This window comes from Saccostrea cucullata, unplaced genomic scaffold (genome assembly GCF_032062105.1).
Source record: "Saccostrea cucullata isolate Sc308-1 unplaced genomic scaffold, CSIRO_AGI_Scuc_v1 ctg1666, whole genome shotgun sequence".
In the NCBI taxonomy this organism is placed as follows: Eukaryota; Metazoa; Mollusca; class Bivalvia; order Ostreida; family Ostreidae; genus Saccostrea; species Saccostrea cuccullata.
The window spans coordinates 29,987-51,182 of NW_026923065.1; the positions used below are offsets into that span (position 1 = coordinate 29,987).

General features: G+C 32.5%; 1 protein-coding gene across 2 annotated transcripts in view; it reads left to right on the forward strand.

Moving 5' to 3' along the window:
- The first annotated feature begins 1,028 nt into the window (after positions 1 to 1,028).
- LOC134263057 (uncharacterized) overlaps positions 1,029 to 21,196 on the forward strand; it is a 111,559-nt gene continuing 91,391 nt past the window's right edge. For both annotated transcript variants that reach the window (XM_062745361.1, XM_062745362.1), the window contains exon 1: positions 1,029 to 1,423. In XM_062745361.1, coding sequence (XP_062601345.1) covers positions 1,301 to 1,423 — 123 coding nt within the window. In that variant the 5' untranslated portion in view covers positions 1,029 to 1,300. The remainder of the gene's footprint in view (positions 1,424 to 21,196) is intronic.

Sequence of the window (21,196 nt, forward strand, 5' to 3'; positions counted from 1 at the left end):
CTTTTCGGTTCATTCACAAGATTTGACCATTGTTTGCTGTGAGCATGTGGGACAACGTGATCATGAATATTTCAATAAGAGGCGGTTTATTATCCGACTCGGAGAGAAAATAATTTTTACCAAATAATATTTCATAACTTTTAAAAGTGATTGAGTGGAATTGTCTTATTTGCAGAAAGTATATAACTTATATAAATTGATGAGACACCACATATATTTATTTCTGTTAAAATAAAACATTAATACGGCATATATAGCTTTAAGTATGTAAATATCTAGTGTTTAGTAGTTTATTAGTAGTGCTATTTGTTTTTGTTTCTCTTTTTCCTTTGTTCTTATGACTTTTTAACTTTTTTCTTTGTCCTGAAGAAGGGACAGGGCGTCCCGAAAATTTGACAATTTTTATTGTTCGTGTCGTTGGTCATTTTGAGTGCTTTATATAAATTTCCATCCGTGACCTTGTATCTACTTGGTAGATCCGACATTAAGGATATACAGTGTTGTTGGTTTTTTAGTGCTTTATATATATATATCATTTATCAATTTGCAAGTTAATTGATTGATTGATAGATTATATATAGTTTAACGTCCATCTCGAGAATTTTTCACTCATTTGGACACGACGCCGTATGCCGTTGAAGGACTTCAAATTTTGACCTTTACCCGGCACTCAGGGCCATTGAGCAATGAGGGATCTTTATTAAACCAACACCTACCGTTGACACGGGGCCTCGGATTTTAAGGTGTCATCCAAAGGACCCGCAACTTTCTCTTCAAAGTGTCGAGCGCATGGCGAAGGAACAGTTTCTACACATTTTTTTTTATCCACTTAGGTCAGTCACGGCTGAGATTCGAACTCACTTCCTCCCGATCACGGAGCGAGCTCTCTTCCGACTGAGCTACCCTGATCGGTAATTTGAAAGCTAAAATAGAAAATTTAATTATCATATCATATGTGATTTATATTATTGTAAAAAGTACACAATGATACAAATTTATATTCTTACAGGTATCAACAACCAACCTAGAAATAAAGCGAGGAAGTTCTGCGACTCTTTACATTACATTAACAATTCCATATGCCGATCAAATCTTTATTACTGATAATCCTTTTCAATTACCCAAACTTTATATTTCTTTAAATCTTCTTAATAAAAAGGATAGATCATTTGATTGTGGTGATGAGACAGATTTAAATATCAATTACTGTGGAATAAAAATACCCGCTTACACATTCAGTGAGAGACATAAATATGAAACAGATGAATGGAAGAAACCACACAAAATTACAATTAACAACATGGAAGACGGTGATTATAAAATTAACAAGCATCTGACATTAAGGTTAAAGACGGCAGCAATTCAAGGAGACGAGAACTCGCCGAGCAAAATATTTGAAGATGTTTTTTTACCAGATGTACAGGTAATTATATCTGATTATGGATTTTCTTTTTGATAATTACTTATACGTAGAAGATAAACGAAGCTCACGCTTTTAAAATTTTGAGAATTCAAAATAATTTATTTGAATTTTTACTTTATTTAAATATCATTTATCTATTTTATAGCAAATGATATTTCTTTTTTCAGGAATTTTTCTTACAAAAGGAAAAAAAAAACCTTTCATATTAATTTTACCCATGAAAATAAACGAAAAATCAATCGAAAGTAAGGGGTGGGGGGCTAAAATATGATTTTCAATCTGTATTATGTCCTTTTCTCAAATTAAAAAAAATAAAAACAAAAATAAATGTCTTTTCGAGAACAATAAATAGGACATTCAACAAATAAAAAAAAATAGTTGGATAAAAGCTTAAAGTACAGCCTAACCCACTTTTTAACACCCCTTCAAATATGTTCGGAACCTTTTACTTTTAAGTTTCCTGCAAATTAAAAAACCGATTAGTTCAGAGTAGCTCTGACAGTGGCTCTGGCGAGAGTTAGCGAGACTTCAGCGAGATAGGGTAAATTTATTCACGGAAATGTGGCTAGGAAGTGTCAAGCACGTGGAGACATGGTAAACAGAAACGTTATGTTGCATTTAAATTTTCACCACCCTATAATATCATTCTGTAGTGTGTGAATGTTCCTCAATCGATTTTTAGCTCCTCTGAGCCAAAGGCTCAAAGAGCTAATGCTATGGCTATTTGTGCGGTGTGCGTAAACTTTTTATAATATGGGCCACAACTCAAGAACCCCTTGGCCAATCAGTACCAAATTTGTCACAGGGTATCCTTGTCCCAAGGGCTATCATTTATACTAAAATAAGGGTTGGGACCCTTAAACAAGGGGAGATAATCAGGAAAACAAAACCAAAAGTACTGATTGCTAAAAATTCTTCTTCTCCATTACCACCAGGCAGATTTTCACCAAACTTACAAACAAGAATCAGGATATGTCGAAAATTAAAATTTGCACGGGGAATTACCCTATGGCAAAGGTCGTGGTCTCAAGGTCACTTCAAAGTTGACCTAAATTTACAATTAATAAAAATGTATATATATATATATATATATATATATATATATATATATATATATATATATATATATATATATATATATATATATATATATATATATATATTACGGTGACCTACTTTTTTAATTTTGCGGGGATTTGTTTTCAAATTGATTTGAGGGCATATTTTGGACACTTTAAGACCTATGATCATCAAACTTTGTCAGTTGATGCATCTTGGGTCTTTGAACAATGCGAACTTAAAAGTAGGTCACCGTGACCTACTTTTTGAACTTTTTAACTAATCCTTTTAAAAACATTAAATCCCATTATTTCAGACACTTGGAGGTTTAGAATCATCAAATCTTGTACTTTGATGCATCTTGGGACCTTAAAACTTATTTATGAAAAAGTAGGTCACTGTGACCTACTTTTTGAATTTTGTCGAAATTTGTTTTTAAATTGTTTAAAACGCATATTTTGATTACCTTCAGACCTACGATCATCAAACTTGGTCAGTAGATGCATCTTGGGTCTTTGAAAAATGTCGACCAAAATGTAGGTCATGATGACCTACTTTCGACAATTTATGGCTACATTTAAGTACCTTAGGTATTTATTGGCTTAGAATCATCAAACTTTGTGAGTGGATGCAGATTTGGTTTTCGGAGAGCGACGACCAAAAGTAGGTCATGGTGACCTACTTTTGACATTTTATGGCTTTATTTTGGTATCTCCGGTGCTTATTGGCTTAGAATCATCAAACTTTATGAGTTGATGCATCTTGGGTTTTCGGAGAGTAACGATTAAAAAGTAGGTTCTGGTGACCTACTTTTGACATTTTGTGGCTATAATTAAGTATATCTGGTACTTATTGACCTAAAATCATCAAACTTTGTCAGATGATGAATCTTGGGTTTTCGGAGAATGTCGACCAAAAAGTAGGTCACAGTGACCTACTTTTGACATTTTATGGCTATATTTAAGTATCTCTGGCACTTATTGGCTAAGAATCATCAAACTTTGTCACATGATGCATCTTGGGTTTTTGGAGAATGTCGTCCAAAAAGTAAGTCACGGTGACCTATTTTTGAATATCTCAGGTACTTAATAGCTTAGAATCATCAAATTTTGTCAGTTTCGGCAACTTGGGTTTTTGGAGAATGTCGATCAAAAAGTGGGTCACTGTGACCTACTTTTGACATTTTATCGCTATATTTAATTATATCTGGTATTTATTGGCTCAGAATCATCAAACTTTGTCAGTTGAGGCATCTTAGGGTTTCATTGAATGTCCAACAAGAAGTAGGTCACGGTGACCTATTTTTGAATATCTCAGGTACTTAATCGCTTAGAATCATCAAATTTTGTCAGTTTAGACACCTTGGGTTTTTGGATAACGTGGACCAAAAAGTAGATCATCATGACCTACTTTTGACATTTGATGGCTATATTTAATTATCTCTGTTACTAATTGGCTTAGAATCAACAAACTTTGTCAGATGATGCATCTTGGGTTTTCAGAGAATGTTGACCAAAAAGTAGGTCATGGTAACCTACTGTTAATTATCTCAAGTACTTATTTAAATAGAATCATCAGTCTTTGTCAATTAATGTATCTTGAGTCCTCAGAAAATTTCAATCAAAAGGTAGATCATTGTTACCTACTTATTGTATTTTATAATTATGTTTTAATATCTTCAGTTTTTACTGGCTAAATATTATCAAACTTCGTAAGTTGATGCATTTTGGGTCTTATGATACTAATAGACTTGGAGGCTTTTAATAGAAGGGATAGATTGTACAATTTATCAGAAGAGCGATTCAAGGCCCTTGGGCCTCTTGTTCATGAATTCATTCAAGTTTCAATTAAAAGTATTCTCTATGATACAAATTTCTGCTGTTATGAATTAAAAATTCTTTTTGAACAAATATTTTGCATGGGAAAACGGCACCTGGATTATGCAAAACGGCACTTGATGAAAACGGCACTTAGTAAAAACGGCACTTGGTCAAAATGGCACTAGTATACATATATGATAATTTGATATATATATATATATATATATATATATATATATATATATATATATATATATATATATATATATATATATATATATATATATATATTTTTTTTTTCTCATTTTATTCCTTGAAATATCCCTATCTTCATCTTTTAGTCTCCTTTTTTTAATTAATGAAAAAACAGCATTGGTTTTAGATATAACGTTATTTTCAAGACAAGATTATAAACAATAACAGCATCATTTTATCATCTATAGAAATTATTATTTGTAACAATGTCAACATCAAGTTGTATCATCTTAATATTTAATCAATTATCAAATATAAATAAATTGATATTCTTCAATAATAAAGCAAAAAACAACAAACACATGTTTTTGTTCTTCTTTGTACATATTTCATACATGTATTGTATAAAAACTGAAAAGTAAATGTTGTATGGCTATTCAGATTTTATGTACAGTTTAGAGAGGAATATCTAAATTTTCTTAACTTCTGTACAATCCTTTTGACATATTGTCAAGAAATACACAATAGTAACTGTATACGATTGCAAATTGACGATCAGCCGATTATTGAAAGGGAGGTGTGAAATGGTCTTATGTTTCTTATTCCTACAAGTGTATTTAAGTTAAAGCTGACATGAATTCTTAAAAACGTAACATTTTCATCTATGTGCGACTTATTTCACACCAACTATAGCCGTATTCCGCCACATTTCTTTCAGATACCTTGTTTCATTGTAACGATATATACCCCAATGCGCTCCTTACACTTGAATGATTTTTTGGCTTGGGTATCAACTTTTGCACATCTCCGATGGTAAAGCATATGAGAACACATGAGGTGAACAAGACATTTTAAAACCAAAATAAGCAACATTATACTAAGTAATCATAAATCTGAATGATTATTGATTTGAATCAAAAGGAAAATCAAGCTAATTCAGAGAATTCGTGTCCCCCGCTTAGAGAAAAAGTCGGATCCCCCTAACTGAATTTGTAGAATTATTAAATGTATACATGTATACTGAAGCAAATAAAATACATGTATGTCAATATGCGTATTTATAAAGATTTGATTGCTTATTCTTTATTTCTATGTGTCTAGAAGATTCTTTTTATATTGAATATTTATCCCACTGTAATGATGATTTTATAACCTCATAAATTATTCTTTTCACATGCTGAATACTATCATTTAAAAAAAAAGAAAAGTTAAAAAAAAAAGGATCGTCCGAGATTCGATCCCGGGACCTCTCACATGTGAAGCGGGAGACATACCACTAGACCACGGAATCGCTTTAAATAAGGTCAAGTATATGCAGAAGTGAAGTCACATACATGTATATATTCATGTTCGGTATTGTCAAAATTTTACACAATCCATGGTGTTTGATTTATTTAGCCTTTATTAAACAGTTCTAATAGATGTAATAAGAACATAACGTCCGCCGAGAACCTTTCTTATAACGCAATAACTCTCCGCATGCCCCTGTGCTAAAAATAGCGACAGGTAAATACAAGTAATTTAAAACAAACACTTTGAGAGGGGTGAAAGAGGCCCTAGGGAGTTTTGGTATAAAATTATATTACATAAGTTCAAAATCTTCTTGAAATATCGCCCGGAAATGATAGTATTACATACAGACAGAATGTATAAATTTACGACCTTGAACTTTGACCTTTTGACCTCAAAATCAATAGGGGTCTTCCGTAGGCCACAGGGAGTTGTTATGTAAAATTTCATTGCAATAGCTCAAATGGTTCTAGAGATATCGTGTGGAAACGAAAGTGTTATAACAGACAGAATTTGCTTATTTATGACCTTGACCTTTAACCTTTTGACTTCAAAATCAATAGGGGTCTTCCTTAGGCCACAGGGAGCTGCTATGCTAAATTGCATTGCAAAAGCTCAAAGGGTTCTCGATATATCGTGTGGAAACGAAAGCGTTACACACAGAGAGAAAGACGGACGGACGGACGGACAGACCCAAACTAATATCCCCCACTTTTCAAGCGGGGGACAAAAATGCAATTTTGGAATAGAAATTTAGATGCATGAGTACGTACTTTTTACAATGCGCCAATTTATGCACAATAAACTTGAAATAAAAAGCAGTAAAATCTGCAAACACATTTTGAAATTATATCATTTGAATGGAACAAAACAACCAACGTCTTTGATTTGCAGGTCCTATGCAATTGATGCATATCGAGAAAACGTCTCAAAACGCTGTAAACGTACCAATACCTGGTAATAAGTTTACTGCATCGGTTCGAAGATGTGAACAAGTCAAGTGATAAACACCCCGAATTCCATTTATTGAAAAATGCACCACAAAAAAAAGAAATAAACTCTTTAAAAGCTCAATAGTAAACACACTGCCATTACTCCGTGCAGACTAGCACGTCGATACACTTAGTCCGAGCTGATCAGATTTTGGTCAGGGAAAATATCACAAGTGGATAGAGAAGTTATTTGGTTTTTGCGTGGCTGAAAGGGGGGGGAGGGGTGTTAAAGTATTGTAACTGCTGTTCATAAGCTATAATTGTGAATTGTCTATGTACATGTAGTTCTAATATACATTCTATACAAAATCATGTACATAGTCTGTCAATTATAACTGATAATTTTAGTACTAATCTCAAATTTAAACCAAGTAATTTGATGAAGGTAATTAATAACTTCAAATCTTAAAAGCAACACGAAATCTGTTAGCCAATGCTCACTAGAAATACCCCCGCTCTGATGTGAATAAACACGGTATCATGTTAATATACACAAGTTCCATTACAGACAGATGCATAGACAAACAGGAAGTTGACATCAGATTCATATCAAAATTAATCCCACCATATGGTATGCCTCAACAAAGAGTGTATTAAAATTTCAGGCATCTGCTATGATTAGTTGATGAGAAAACTGCGACAAACAAGCTAATTCAGAGAATTTGTGTCCCCCGCTTAAGGAAAAAGTAAACCATGCGCAGTTCGGGGAGGGGGGTTGTCGGATCCCCCTGACTTAAGTTGAAAAAATATTAAATGTATACATGTACACATACTGAAGCAAATAAAATATGCCAATATGGATATAAAGATTTGATTGCTTATTCTTTATTATGAGTATAGAAGATTCTTTTTTATATGGAATATTTAACACTCTGTGATGATGATTTTATGAGTTTGTAGAAGCCACACCTTATAAATTTTTCATTTCACATGCTGAATACTATCATTAAGTTAAAAAAAAAAATTCAGAAAACAAAGAAATTACGTCGTCCCGGACTCGGATCTCCCGCACAGGAAGCGAGAGACATACCACTACGCCACGAAGACTCTCTATTCCCTCTTGTTTATTTAAACTACTAGTATATACAAAGATGAAGTCACATACATGTATATATTTTCAAAATTTTTAATTTAACCTTTATTAAACAGTTCTAATAGATGTAATAAGAATATAGAGTCCGCCGAGAACCTGTTTTATACGTAATAACTCTCCTCATGTCCCTGTGCTAATATTGAGCGACATGTAATACAATAAATACTTCTAAAACAAACGGGGCGGGACACTTTGAGAGGGGTGAGAGAGGTCTTAGGGACTTTTGGTATAAAATTCAATTGCAAAAGCTCAAAATCTTCTTGAAATATCGCCCGGAAAAGAAAGTGTTACACACAGACAGAATGTATATATTTACGACCTTGAACTTTGACCTTTTGACCTCAAAATCAATAGGGGTCTTCCTTAGGCCATAGGAAGTTGTTATGTAAAATTTCATGGCAAAAGCTCAAAGGGTTCTCGAGATATCGTGTGGAAACTAAAGTGTTATAACAGACAGAATTTGCGAATTTATGACCTTGAAATTTGTTCCTTTGACCTCAAAATCAACAGGGGTCTTCTTTAGTCCATAGGGAGTTGCTATGCAAAATTTCATTGCGAAAGCTCAAAGGGTTCTCGAGATATCGTGTGGAAACGAAAGCGTTACAGACAGACAGAAAGACGGACGGACGGACGGACGGACGGACAGACGGACGGACGGACAAACCCAAATTAATATCCCCCACTTTTCAAGCGGGGGACAAAAAATTATTATGTATGAAACGGACGGACGCAAAAACTTTGATATTTTCCCCGACCAAATAAATGATCGGCATGGGCCACGTGTGTCCAAGCATCTTTTATTGTTGAGTTAGCAAAGGATTACATGACTTCTGAGATGCATTTTTGTATTAAAGTAAAATAGGATAATTCTTTCGACACGTGCACATCCCTGTAACGATGGCGGACAAAGGCGTACAGCAATATATTAAGTCGTACAAAGATAAAAATGATGGCTTCTTAAGAGTTCATTTCAGCTTTAACATACTCAGCTGGCTTCTAATTAGTCAGCTGTGACTGGAACCCCCAAAACAGAGTGACACATACATATTTGCAATACTATTAATTTTTAAATTTCAAAGGATCATAATAATATAATTTGGATTTGATCGCTTTTCTAGAAAATAATAGACATTTAAAAATTATATATATATATATATATATATATATATATATATATATATATATATATATATATATATATATATATATATATATATATATATATATATATATATATATATATATATATATATATATATATATATATAAAATTAAAAAAAAATAGTACATTTAAAAAATCTAACAACTGTACAAAAGTATAATAATTTCCCAAAGAATTAGTCTATTTTTTTCTTAAGTATCTATTTAAAATATTTTTATCATAATAATATACATATTTATTACTATAAATGAAATATATATATAAATCAACGTTTCCTGTATAAACAATATTAAATTCTTAAAATTTAAAAAAAAAATGCTGTTTTGACTTTTGTAAAGTGTTGTTTTGACTACTCTCAAGTGCTGTTTTGCATATTTCCTAAGTGCCGTTTTCACCAGGTGCCGTTTTGACTTGTACCCCTATATTTTCTGGCGTCCGATTAGCAAATGAGGCACCAATGTGACTTTAACTGACAAATCAGATAAATGAGAATTGCTTTATGGGTTACTATACGATTACAGGAATTTTGCGCTTGAGGAATTCCTTTATTGTACTGTCGGTTAATACAATTGTCAGGGATGGGGTAATTGAATAAAGTAATTGTAATTGAGTGTAATTAATTACATTTTTCAAAGTAATTGAAAGTAATTTGTATTTGAGCGAGCCTTCAATTACAAGTAATTGAATGTATTTAAATAAGTCATGTATTTTCAATTACTTTTCAATTACATTTCAATTACTTAAGTCTTTTTTTCAAAATGAAAGTTTATATCTAAAAAGGTGTCTCATACTGATGCATAGTTTTATACCGGTGGGTTTATATTACTTATTCCCATGTTTTAAAAATCTCAGTTCTCCCTATTCCCACTTGCAAGTAACAATAATATTGTTAAAATAGTTAATTTGTTTTACAGCAATTAGACTAACTAAATCCCCTTTTAGATTTACCTGTATTCTATTCATTTTTAGATAGAAAATAATGAATGGAATTGTGATAGATATTATTTATTTTCTTCAAAAATATGGATTTGAGAAAGTAACATAAAAGATCTTGCCATACTCCATACTGGTGTAGCATGGGCTTGTGTTTGTACAATAATTAATTGTCTCATAATGTTTAATTTGTTTATACAGTGTGTCACACTCATTATAAGGTAAAGGTCTAATTTTGACAAGGTGTGAACCCCTATCATACCCAAGATCAAAATTTGAATTCCATTGCTATAGAAAAAACTTTATTAAAAAAAATCTTTATTTTTTTTTTATAAAAATAAAACTCGAAGTAATTGAAATGTATTTAATTACATTTGTCAAAGTAATTGAAAGTAATTAATTACATTTGAAAAAATCAATGTAATTGTAATTGCAAGTAATTGACAAAATTATCAATGTATTTGAAAGTAATTAATTACATTTCAAAGTAATTGACCCCAAGCCTGACAATTGTCAGGTGGATTCTCTGGCCAAAACACGTGACTACGAGTATAACTATGTAAAAAAATGTTTTGTCCATTTAAATGCATACGAGAAACTGCTCGTTTTCCTTACCCTTGAAGTGCTGGTGTTCTTTACTTGACACTAACTACGTATACTTAAGGAATCACTGTCTAGTTTTGAGAGTATGCCAGGGCATCAACAATAGTGGGAAACATGGGGTAATTTGCATAACGGGCGAAGCCCGTTATGCTAAAATTATCCCATGTTTCCGACTATTGTTGATGTCCCTGGCATACTCTCAAAACTAGACAGTGATTCCTTATATTTTCATTTCATTGTGAAATAAAAATTGTAGATTTAGACTTTAAGAATGTAGACATAGACTATAATCACACGAGGACTTCCATGCCAATTTCAATAGTCCTCGCACACTGACGTCAAACACATAGACAGCCGCACGAGATTTACATGCATATTTGGCCTCCTTAGCGTCAGACAGAGAGACAGATGCGCAAGAGATTTGCATGCGTATTAGGCCTCCTTAGGTCCTGACCTATCGACCTGTCTAATTTACATTTCGGCAGAATTATCGAGAAATAAACTCCGACAACTTTCAAAGAGTTATCACAGAGAAAAAAAAATTAGAAATGGAAATATATTTTATTTAACATATTTTTCTCTGGTTAACAATTAAAAACACCCGCTATATTTTTCATACTTTCTAATATTTGCATTTTGTTCATAGTCCTTTTTTTTATTTTGCACTCCATTGATATGATTATAGAATATAGATTGACCTGGACCACGTGTTCGAAGTAACATGTAAACATGTTTTTTGCATAAACGTATTCCATCAACAATTGGTCATTTGCTCGTGGCATGATCCTCTGTGCGCATTAATAAATGTAGCAACAACCATATAAAGCAAACAACGGTTTGCAGGTTTAGATGATATTACACTTTTTTTTTACCAGCGTATCGGTCGGAAGTGAGCGTAATTTTTGCAGTAATATATAACCGGCAGAAATACACAAGTCGGTGCTTCGTTTACTAATTTATTATAACGATCCAAACTTGGTGTTTACTACACACGATCTATGTGTCGGCGTGGACAATGCCCAGTTTCCAACTGACGATCATGTATGAAACGGCCAAATTATAACAATGATGAAATAAACAATTAAAATGAAGAGTTACTCTAAGCAGATGGACATAATTGACATAATTGACATAAATAAATTAATTGAATAATGAATAATAAACATGTTCACTCAGGCACAGGTGGCATCAAATGTCTTGCGGTTAAGCTCTATAATTATGTTTTAATTAGCACTATCAAGAATATATTTGTGACTCAAAATCTGTTCATTTCACACGGTTACAAGTATATGAAAAGATAAGATAATTGTTATTTAACCCATCCCCCTTAAGCCACCCATTTCTGTTGAAAATCATGAAAGTCTTTCAGAAAGGGCCTGGAAACACATTTTTCACAGGGCATATTTTTAGAAGAAACAGACTATATCAATTTTCTGTTTAATGCCACTTTTATTTGTAAAACGTTTCTACACTATAACATTTGAATAGGTAAATCTAAACCACATGTTTTGAATTTAAAGCACAATAACATTAGTAGGGGTGTTAAAGCTCACATGGTTTTTCGCACAAATTAAGGTCACATTGTTTTTGCAAAAAATGAAAATTTTCGACCTTTAACACAAGGCACAGCCCTTATATGTATTTAACACGCATTCTCTGTAAGCACCAAAAAATCTGGAAACGACATGTCTCGGATTTTGATGAAATTTTCACCATAGGTGTGTCTTGGTACAAAACTAGGAAATATGGTGTCAGAAGTTCCACACGTGCACTTGGTTGCCATTGAGACGGATCCATTGATTTCGGCCATTTTTGGCCCATTTTGATTAAATGAAAACATGAAAATTGAGGGAATGTAAATGAATATTTATCGGTATCAAATACACTCTAACAAAAATCATTGGATCACATGATAACGTGAACTTTTAAGGTACACAGGGCGTATAATCGTTTATTCTAGAAATATTCCTCCTGTAAGAAAAAGGTCAGTCAAACTGACAAGGTTTCTCAAAATTTGAAAAATGGGGAAAATGGAATTTTTTGAGATCTTTGAGGCTAAATAAGAAAAACTGTCCACGGAAATTTCCCAAATCTTATCTGTGTTGGTATACTTGGGAATAAGTAGTGTCATCTCATGAAAAAATATGAGTGGGCTTTTGATCCTATTTTTAGTAACATGTATCTTTAAATAGATCTACATATTTTAGAAAAATGTGAAAAATCAAATTTTGGCAAAGTTTTAATTGTCATTGCTGCATAATTAGAAAGTATTTTGTAAAATTTGAGATTTTAATGACAAGAGCTGGACGCCACTAGCTGGTATGGATAATGGTTGAGGGGAATTCCCATTTCTATTTTTAGTATCAGGTGGCTAAATATAGATATGTCTCTGAATATTAGGAAAAATGGCATTTTTGTTCTAATTGGAAGCTTCATATAAAAAGTATTCACAAATATACAGCTTTCTACAATATGCTTTCAGAATGTACATGTGTTTGTTCAAAAATTGCTACAATATTAAGGATGGACTCTTGTTTCATTTTATGGCAACAATGGTCTAAAAATAGATTAATCGAATAATTGAGAAAATATAGATTATTGCACCTTTTAGGCACTTTTTAGATGTAGTTGCCGCATAATAAGGGAATATTTTGTAAAATTTGAGATGTTAATGACAAGATCTGGACACGACTAGCTGGTATGGATAATGGTTGAGGGGAATTCCCATTTCTATTTTTAGTATCAGGTGGCTAAATATAGATATGTCTCCGAATATTAGGAAAAATGGCATTTTTGTTCTAATTGGAAGCTTCATATAAAAAAGTCTCAACAAATATAAAGCTTTCTACAATATGCTTTCAGAATGTACATGATTTTGTTCAAAAATTGCTACAATATTGAGGATGAACTCTTGTTTCATTTCATAGCAACAATGGTCTAAAAATAGATTACTCGAATAACTGAGAAAATGTAGATTATTGCAACTTTTCAGGCACCTTTTAGATGTAATTGCTTCATAAAAAGGAAATATTTGGTAAAATTTGAGATGTTCATGACAAGATCTGGACACCACTAGCTGGTACGGATAATTGTTGATGGAAATTCCCATTTCTATTTTTAGTATCAGGTGGCTAAGTATAGATATGTCTCTGAATATTAAGAAAAATGGCATTTCTGTTCTAATTGGAAGCTTCATATAAAAAGTCCTAGCAAATATAAAGCTTTTTGCAATATGCTTTCAGAATGCACATGTGTTTGTACAATAATTGCTACAATATTGAGGATGGACTCTTGTTTCATTTCATAGCAACAATGGTCTAAAAATAGATTAATCGAATAATTGAGGAAATGTAGATTATTGCACCTTTTTTCAAGCACTTTATAGATGTCATTGCTGATTACTTGGTAAGTATATTGTAAAATTTGAGATGTTAATGACAATAGCTTGACACCTTTAGCAGGTGTGGACAATGGTTGAGGGTGTTTCCCAATTCTATTTTTAGTATCAAGTGGCAAAGTAAAGATTTGTCTCTAAATATTAGGAAAAAATGGCAGTTTTATGCTAATTTGAATCTTCCTAGAGAATGTCTGAAATATACAGCTTTCTACAATATGCCTTCGAAATGAACACTTGTTTGTACGGTAATTGCTACAATATTTAGGACTGACTCTTGTTTCTTTTTATAGCAACAATGGTTTAAAACGATTCCTCGAATACTCGAGAAAATATGGTTTATTGTACCTTTTTAGGCAATATTGGAAAAAAAATAAATGTTTGGAAATTTTTGCTGTAAATTTTTAGCAAACATGCGACTTCATTGCATTCACAAAAATATTTTTCTGAAATAATGTTAACAAAGGAGTGGTTATTCGCAAAATTTTGAATCGTAAAAATTAATACGCACTATTTTGACCCGAATTCGCAAAATAAAATCGACGTAAAAAATTCCAGATTTACGATAGACGTTGTGTGACTGACATATAGAATATCACACTGCTGTTTTGATCTCGGCCCTGGTATCAGCCCGAGCGGTTGGTATCGGCCCAAGCCCGGGGGGCGCGGGCCGAGACCATCCGAGGGCTGATACCAGGGACGAGACCAAAACAGTGGTGTGATGTTGTTTATATCATATATCTAAAACCAAAGAAACATAAACAAATATTTAGATATAATCATATTTTTCAATCAAAAAAGTCGTAACAAAATTATATAGAGTTATCTTTCCTTATTTCGTTGTTCCTGGAGATGTTGCTTGACGGCGAATTATCAAATAGAGAAAGATTTACTTGGTCTAGTCATTAAAAAATAATAGTCCTGGTGTTTTCAAACATTTCATTTCGAAGCACATTAGATAACAAATGTTTAAAAAGATCAAAAACTTAAAAAAAACATATTCTACTTTCTCTTTGGATCGAACCGGGGTTACAACTTCTTCAACGAACGTTACAATTTGTAAATCTGAGATTTATAATATAAACTGTTTGTAATGTTTACGATATATATTAAATTAAAATGGCACATTACATGAAAACTTTGTATTGTCTTACTGTCAAAGCAAATAAACGTCCATTTTTTTCAAAACATGATTTGTTGCTGTCCTAGAAGTAAACAAGAGTTACCTTTCTTACGTCACAAGTGCTATCATTTGGCGCACTTTTTAAAAAAAAACATTTTTCTCAAAATTCTAATATGAATAAATATTTTTTTAAATTCTGGTTAAATTTTTCTATATATAATGTTTCTCTTTAATACTTTAATATGAAATTTACTCTTAATTCACACAAATTAAACAGAAATAATGATTTGAAATTTGAGGGGAGACAGCCCCTTGACGACGGGCCGAGACAGAGATATCTCTGCCCTGAGGGCGAGACAGCCCTACTTCCAAGGCGCTGTCTCGCCTAGTCCAAAACGCCTGTATCAGGGCTGATACACTACTAGGTATATGATATAAATACTTCCAAACTATTTAGTGAAATGCACCTTATCTCAACGGAGGCTCTCTTTTCTATTTACAGCACATCCACTCATACAGGGTGTTTCATAATATATGTTACATTTTGAATCTCCAATTTGACAGACAAAAGAAAAGGATACAGATAAGTCTTTTTATCAAATTGATGCACATATCCATAAGATTCATAATGTACAATTACCAACAAAAATATTAAACACTGAACATAATCTTAAACATTAATGAAAATTAGCGAAATTTCCAAGTTGCGCCATTTTTGCTACGTTGAATTTCACGTCAAAAGTTCACATTACATGTTATAAATGATCTCCATTTATTCAACAACAAATGATGTTGTTTCTTGAAATTTGTAGAAAACCTTGTCACATTTTTGCTTAGACACTCCTCATTTGAAGGTTCATGTTCTTTCTAAGCTCATTCAATATCTGCGGTCTAGGATTGAAGACCCTTTCCTTAAGAACCCCTCAGAAAAGAGCCCAAAAATTGAGATTGTCAAATGTAGAGGTCAAACTCTTTCCTTGCATTAATTATTGATAATTTGTATACTGATTACTTCAAATCATATTTTAAAGTTCATTATATGCTGAAATGCTAAAATTGCAAGAATATCTATCAGACACTTTTCTCAGAAGTTTGCTACACTAAGAGTCTCGACTTCACCAATAACATCTCCGCTTCTTAATGACTTCTGGCTTTCTGAAATACTGTGTCATTTATCGCATACTGTCCGTCCCTGTCCTTTAACCTTGTTACTACCCTTCTGATAAGCATCCTAGAAAGCTTCTATTTTATTTTGGAAAATTTATTTCATGAACTAGTAAATGAATAGAATGAATATTAGCGACATAATTTGAAAATAAAAACAGCTTTACAATTCTTACAATTCAGCACTGAGTGGATTAGTCAAGTCCATTTGGAGAAATATCCAAATTATGACATCAACGTTTATAGCACATTTAATCATTTCAAGACCATGATTTCCTTGACTTTTTCACATGGAACAAAAATGCAGGATTCAATGTTTAAAATGATATAAAGTTTGTAATAGAAGTATAATAGGTAAGAAAAATAATTAGATCTCAAAATGTAACATATATTATGAAACACCCTGTATGTAGAAACTTCAAAAGAAGAAAAATAACAATTTTCCATTAAAGGAGCTTCATTTATAAACATATTTACGAAATATACTGCTGTATACAATATGTCATGAACGAGAACATCTGGGAAATTAATATTTGACACATTATTGAAGACGGACTCTCTCATATTTATAACAACAGTTGTCTAAAAGTAGATTCATTTTGGGTATTCAGAAAATATAGATTTTTGCACTGTTTTAGACATTGATAGAAAATTTGAATACTCTTTATTAAGAACATAATGTCACTGTCAAGCACTAGAAAGAAATTACTAAATTTAAAATGTTTTGAGGGAATTCTCATTCCTATTTTTAGCACAAAAATAAACCTTTGATTCGTCTTAATGTATGAGGTAGAATATAAAAAGGACAAGATAGGATAATACACTTCTTGGCCCCTATTTTGGATGGCTTCCAGAATGATGCAAATGTTTATCCATAAAAGCTTCTTGTCACCCCTGCCACAAAATGAGTATAAACTTGATGGAAAATTTGTAGACTAGATGAATGATGAAAACGAAATAATATATGGTGAGAACAACTTATATTCAAGCTCAAATTCTATTTAGACAATGCAATTTGGGTGCAGAGCAAACATAGACCTCCCAAAACATTGGATAAGGTGTCATGTAGGAGTGAGTATCCCGACTGGTCACATCCGCAGTGTGCTCCTTGTCATGAAATAACCCCAAAAATCCGTAGACAATTCAGTGTGTAACTAATGGCCTAACAATTAGTATGTAAAACGTCAGTCAGTATTTGACTTAATGATAAGTTGTGTTTACCTGAATTCATTGCATCGACCATTTAACTTGCCAAATGATTACTTCAAATGAGACTGTACATATGCTTGTTTCATCAACTTGTGTGTCAATTGCTTGCCTCGTTTTAACAAATTTCAACGGAAGAAGAACAAATTTCAACGGAAGAAGAACATGTTCTTGCGTAACGAATTAATTGTGCAAAAAAGCCCACATATGTAGTTGATAAGGGTATATGTATATGTACATGTATATCGCTTTATTAGTACAGGAAGTTGACGATCGATTGATTGTATATTGTTTTACGTCCCTCTCGAGAATTTTTCACACATATAGAGACGTCACCGTATGCCGGTAAAGGGCTTCAAATTTTGACCATTGAGTAGTGAAGGATCTTTATCGTTCCAACACCTGCCGCTGACACGGGGCCTCGGTTTTTAATGTCTCATCCGAAGGACCCGCAACTTTCACTTCAAAGCGTCGAGTGCATGGCGAAGGAACAGTTGCTACCCATTTTATCGACTGGGTAAGTCGCGGCCGAGATACGAACTCTCGAACTCCCGATCACGGAGCTAGCGCTCTACCGACTGAGCTACCGTGAACGGTAGTTGACAACTGAAAATTTGCAGTCATCATGTGTATAATAACGTTTTCCTAGTAAAATAATCATGTGACTGATAATATATGTAATACCGGTAGTAACCATTAGCTAGCAAGCATAAAAACCATGATGATTTCAGTTCTACTTATATTTGAAATATGCGAAATCAATGGGGACTTCCAGTTCTATTTATAAAAACAAAGAACAAGGCACAGTTTCAATACAAAATAAGCCCTATATTTTTCTAAAATATGAAAGTGATATATGAAATCAAAATTCACTCTAGAATTCCCTGCAGTAAAAATACACAAATCGTTTTTCTCAAATGTCCTCCTAAATGCTAATTGTGACGTCATTAACTTGTGTATTTTCCTTATTTCTTCAAAAGTTGCAGAAGACATCAATTTTCAGTGGAATATTTTCTTTCAGAAAACATACTCTGCCACTCTCGCCCAGAAAGATTTTGAGAAACCCGGTATGTGATTTTTCATAGCAGTTTACATAATATATCCAAAATTTAAAGAGGGCAACGGTAGCTTAAGGAAATCAGCACAGAAATGAGTTATTTTTAGGCTTTTCTGCATTAAACAGAGAAGTGTACTAAATTAATGACGTCATATATCCAGAACGACCCCCTTTGTGTCATATTCTTTAATGATCTATCATATCTATCTACTCAATGATTGTTAAAGCCAATTTAACAACTTTTTAAGAACATTATTTTTTTAGGGCACAATAAAGCTCAAACCGTACCTTCTTATACAAGAGACCAGACGGCTTCAACAGTCATCTGAGAATAACCCTGTAACAGATCAGTGAAATGACATTTTAACAAGATCTTGTTATTAGAGATTAGATTCCCTAGTATTTCCTCTTGTTTAAAGAGAAAATCCTTATGTTTGGTATTAACAAAAGTCCTTAGATACTCTGTGACAAATTTGAAAAAAAAAAAATGACAAAATGTTCTCTAAATATGGTGAGAAACTGCCATATAGAATACGCTCTTTGAGTCTTCGTCTAAAAAAAAATTAAAAGTCTTTGGACAAAATAAACTTGTAGATGAAAATACAGGTACATTGTCAAAGACTAGAATTAGGACAATCAGGAATTAGTTTACGGAACAATTGAAAAGATTTTTAAAAAAGTTTTTCCTATAAATAGCCTAAATTATCTATATTTCGCCACGTGATAATAAAAATAGAAATAGGAACCCACCCTCAACTTTTGTCCACACTAGCTAGTTGTGGCCAGCTACTGTCAATAACATCTCAATATTATACAAGATACTTCCTAATTATGCAGCTATGACATCTACATAGTGCCAGAAAAAGTGCAATAATCTACATTTTCTTGATTATTCCAGGAATCTTTTTTTTTTTTAGACCATTGTTGCTTTAACAAGAAACAAAAGTCCATATATTTGTAAAGACATATTTTACGAAGATTCATATTAGCATAAAACTGCCATTTTTCCTGATATTCAGAGACATATCTATATTTAGCCACCTGATACTAAAAATAGAAATGGGAATTCCCCTCAACCATTATCCATACCAGCTAGTGGCATCCAGCTCTTGTCATTAAAATCTCAAATTTTACAAAATACTTTCTAATTATGCAGCAATGACAATTAAAACTTTGCCAAAATTTGATTTTCACATTTTTTCTAAAATATATCTATTTATAGATACATGTTACTAAAAATAGGATCAAAAGCCCACCTATGTTTTTTCATGAGATGACACTACTTATTCCCAAGTATACCAACACAGATAAGATTTGGGAAATTTCTTATTTAGCCTCAAACATCCCAAAAAATTCCATTTTCCCCATTTTTCAAATTTTGAGAAACCATGTCAGTTTGACTGACCTTTTTCTTACAGGAGGAATATTTCTAGAATAAACGATTATATGCCCTGTATACCTTAAAAGTTCACGTTATCATATGATCCAATGATTTTTGTTAGAGTGTATTAGATGCCGATAAATATTCATTTACATTTCCTCAAATTTCATGTTTTCATTTATTCAAAATGGGCCAAAAATGGCCGATATCAATGGATCCGTCTCCATGGCAACCAAGTGCACGTGTGGAGCTTCCGACACCATATTTACTAGTTCTGTACCAAGACACATCTATGGTGAAAATTCCATCAAAATCCGAGACGTCGTTTCCAAGCCCTATAGTAAATTCGTTGGTGCTTACAGAGAATGCGTGTTAATATCTCATGTTCAAGGTACATATTCTTTAATTCATTATCTTAAAGTTTTAAAGTCGATGTTTTAAATGGGACTTCATCTATAAATAATACGATGTTACATCTCTATGATTTCACCATAGGTATTTACAACATTAAAATTATCCAGCTTTCTTTGATATTATTCTTTGATATTATTTAAATTAGTTGAAGTTTTCAAATTGACATCTTTAAGATAAGTCAGTTTCGAAGAACTTTGCACATTTTCCATACTCTTCATGGTTTTGTCGAAATGTAGCGACGAAAAAAGAAAACGCTGCATAAAGAAATCAAGCCAAAAGTCATCTCTTAAAATTGTAAATTGTAACCATTAAAAAGAAAAGTCTTCTACATTTACGGTCTGAAACTTAGAATTTTGGGTCTGGATGTATCTTTCATAATGCTAGATTCAGAAAGTAGCCCTAAAAAAACCTAGCTTTTTAACATGAAAGGCAGTCGAAAAAATGATAAATACTATCATCTTGCGCTTTATAGAGTCATGTTATTGCACAGAAATTCACGTTTCATGGTTTGCACTGTTTTTTGAGTCAATGTAAAGCGACAAAATTGCTTTAAAAAGAACAGATACATAGATGGCTACATTTGACGAAAAACCTCGCAAGAACTCTCCCAATCCAACGACGAGGAGTATATCAAAACCCTACCAATAATTCTGTGTGAATTATATTTTAAGTTAATTAAATAAACTGAAAGGTAAGTTAGTAATCACTTCGAAAATATATATTTTTGCCTCGTTACACAATTTTGCATAATAACAATGTGACCTTAATTTGTGTGAAAAACCATGTGAGCTTAGAAAGTGCGTTGAGCTGTAATAATCGTTAAAAATTTGATTTGTTTAATAGTCATCAAGAGGGATTTAAAATGATATCGAATTTCATGAGTTGCA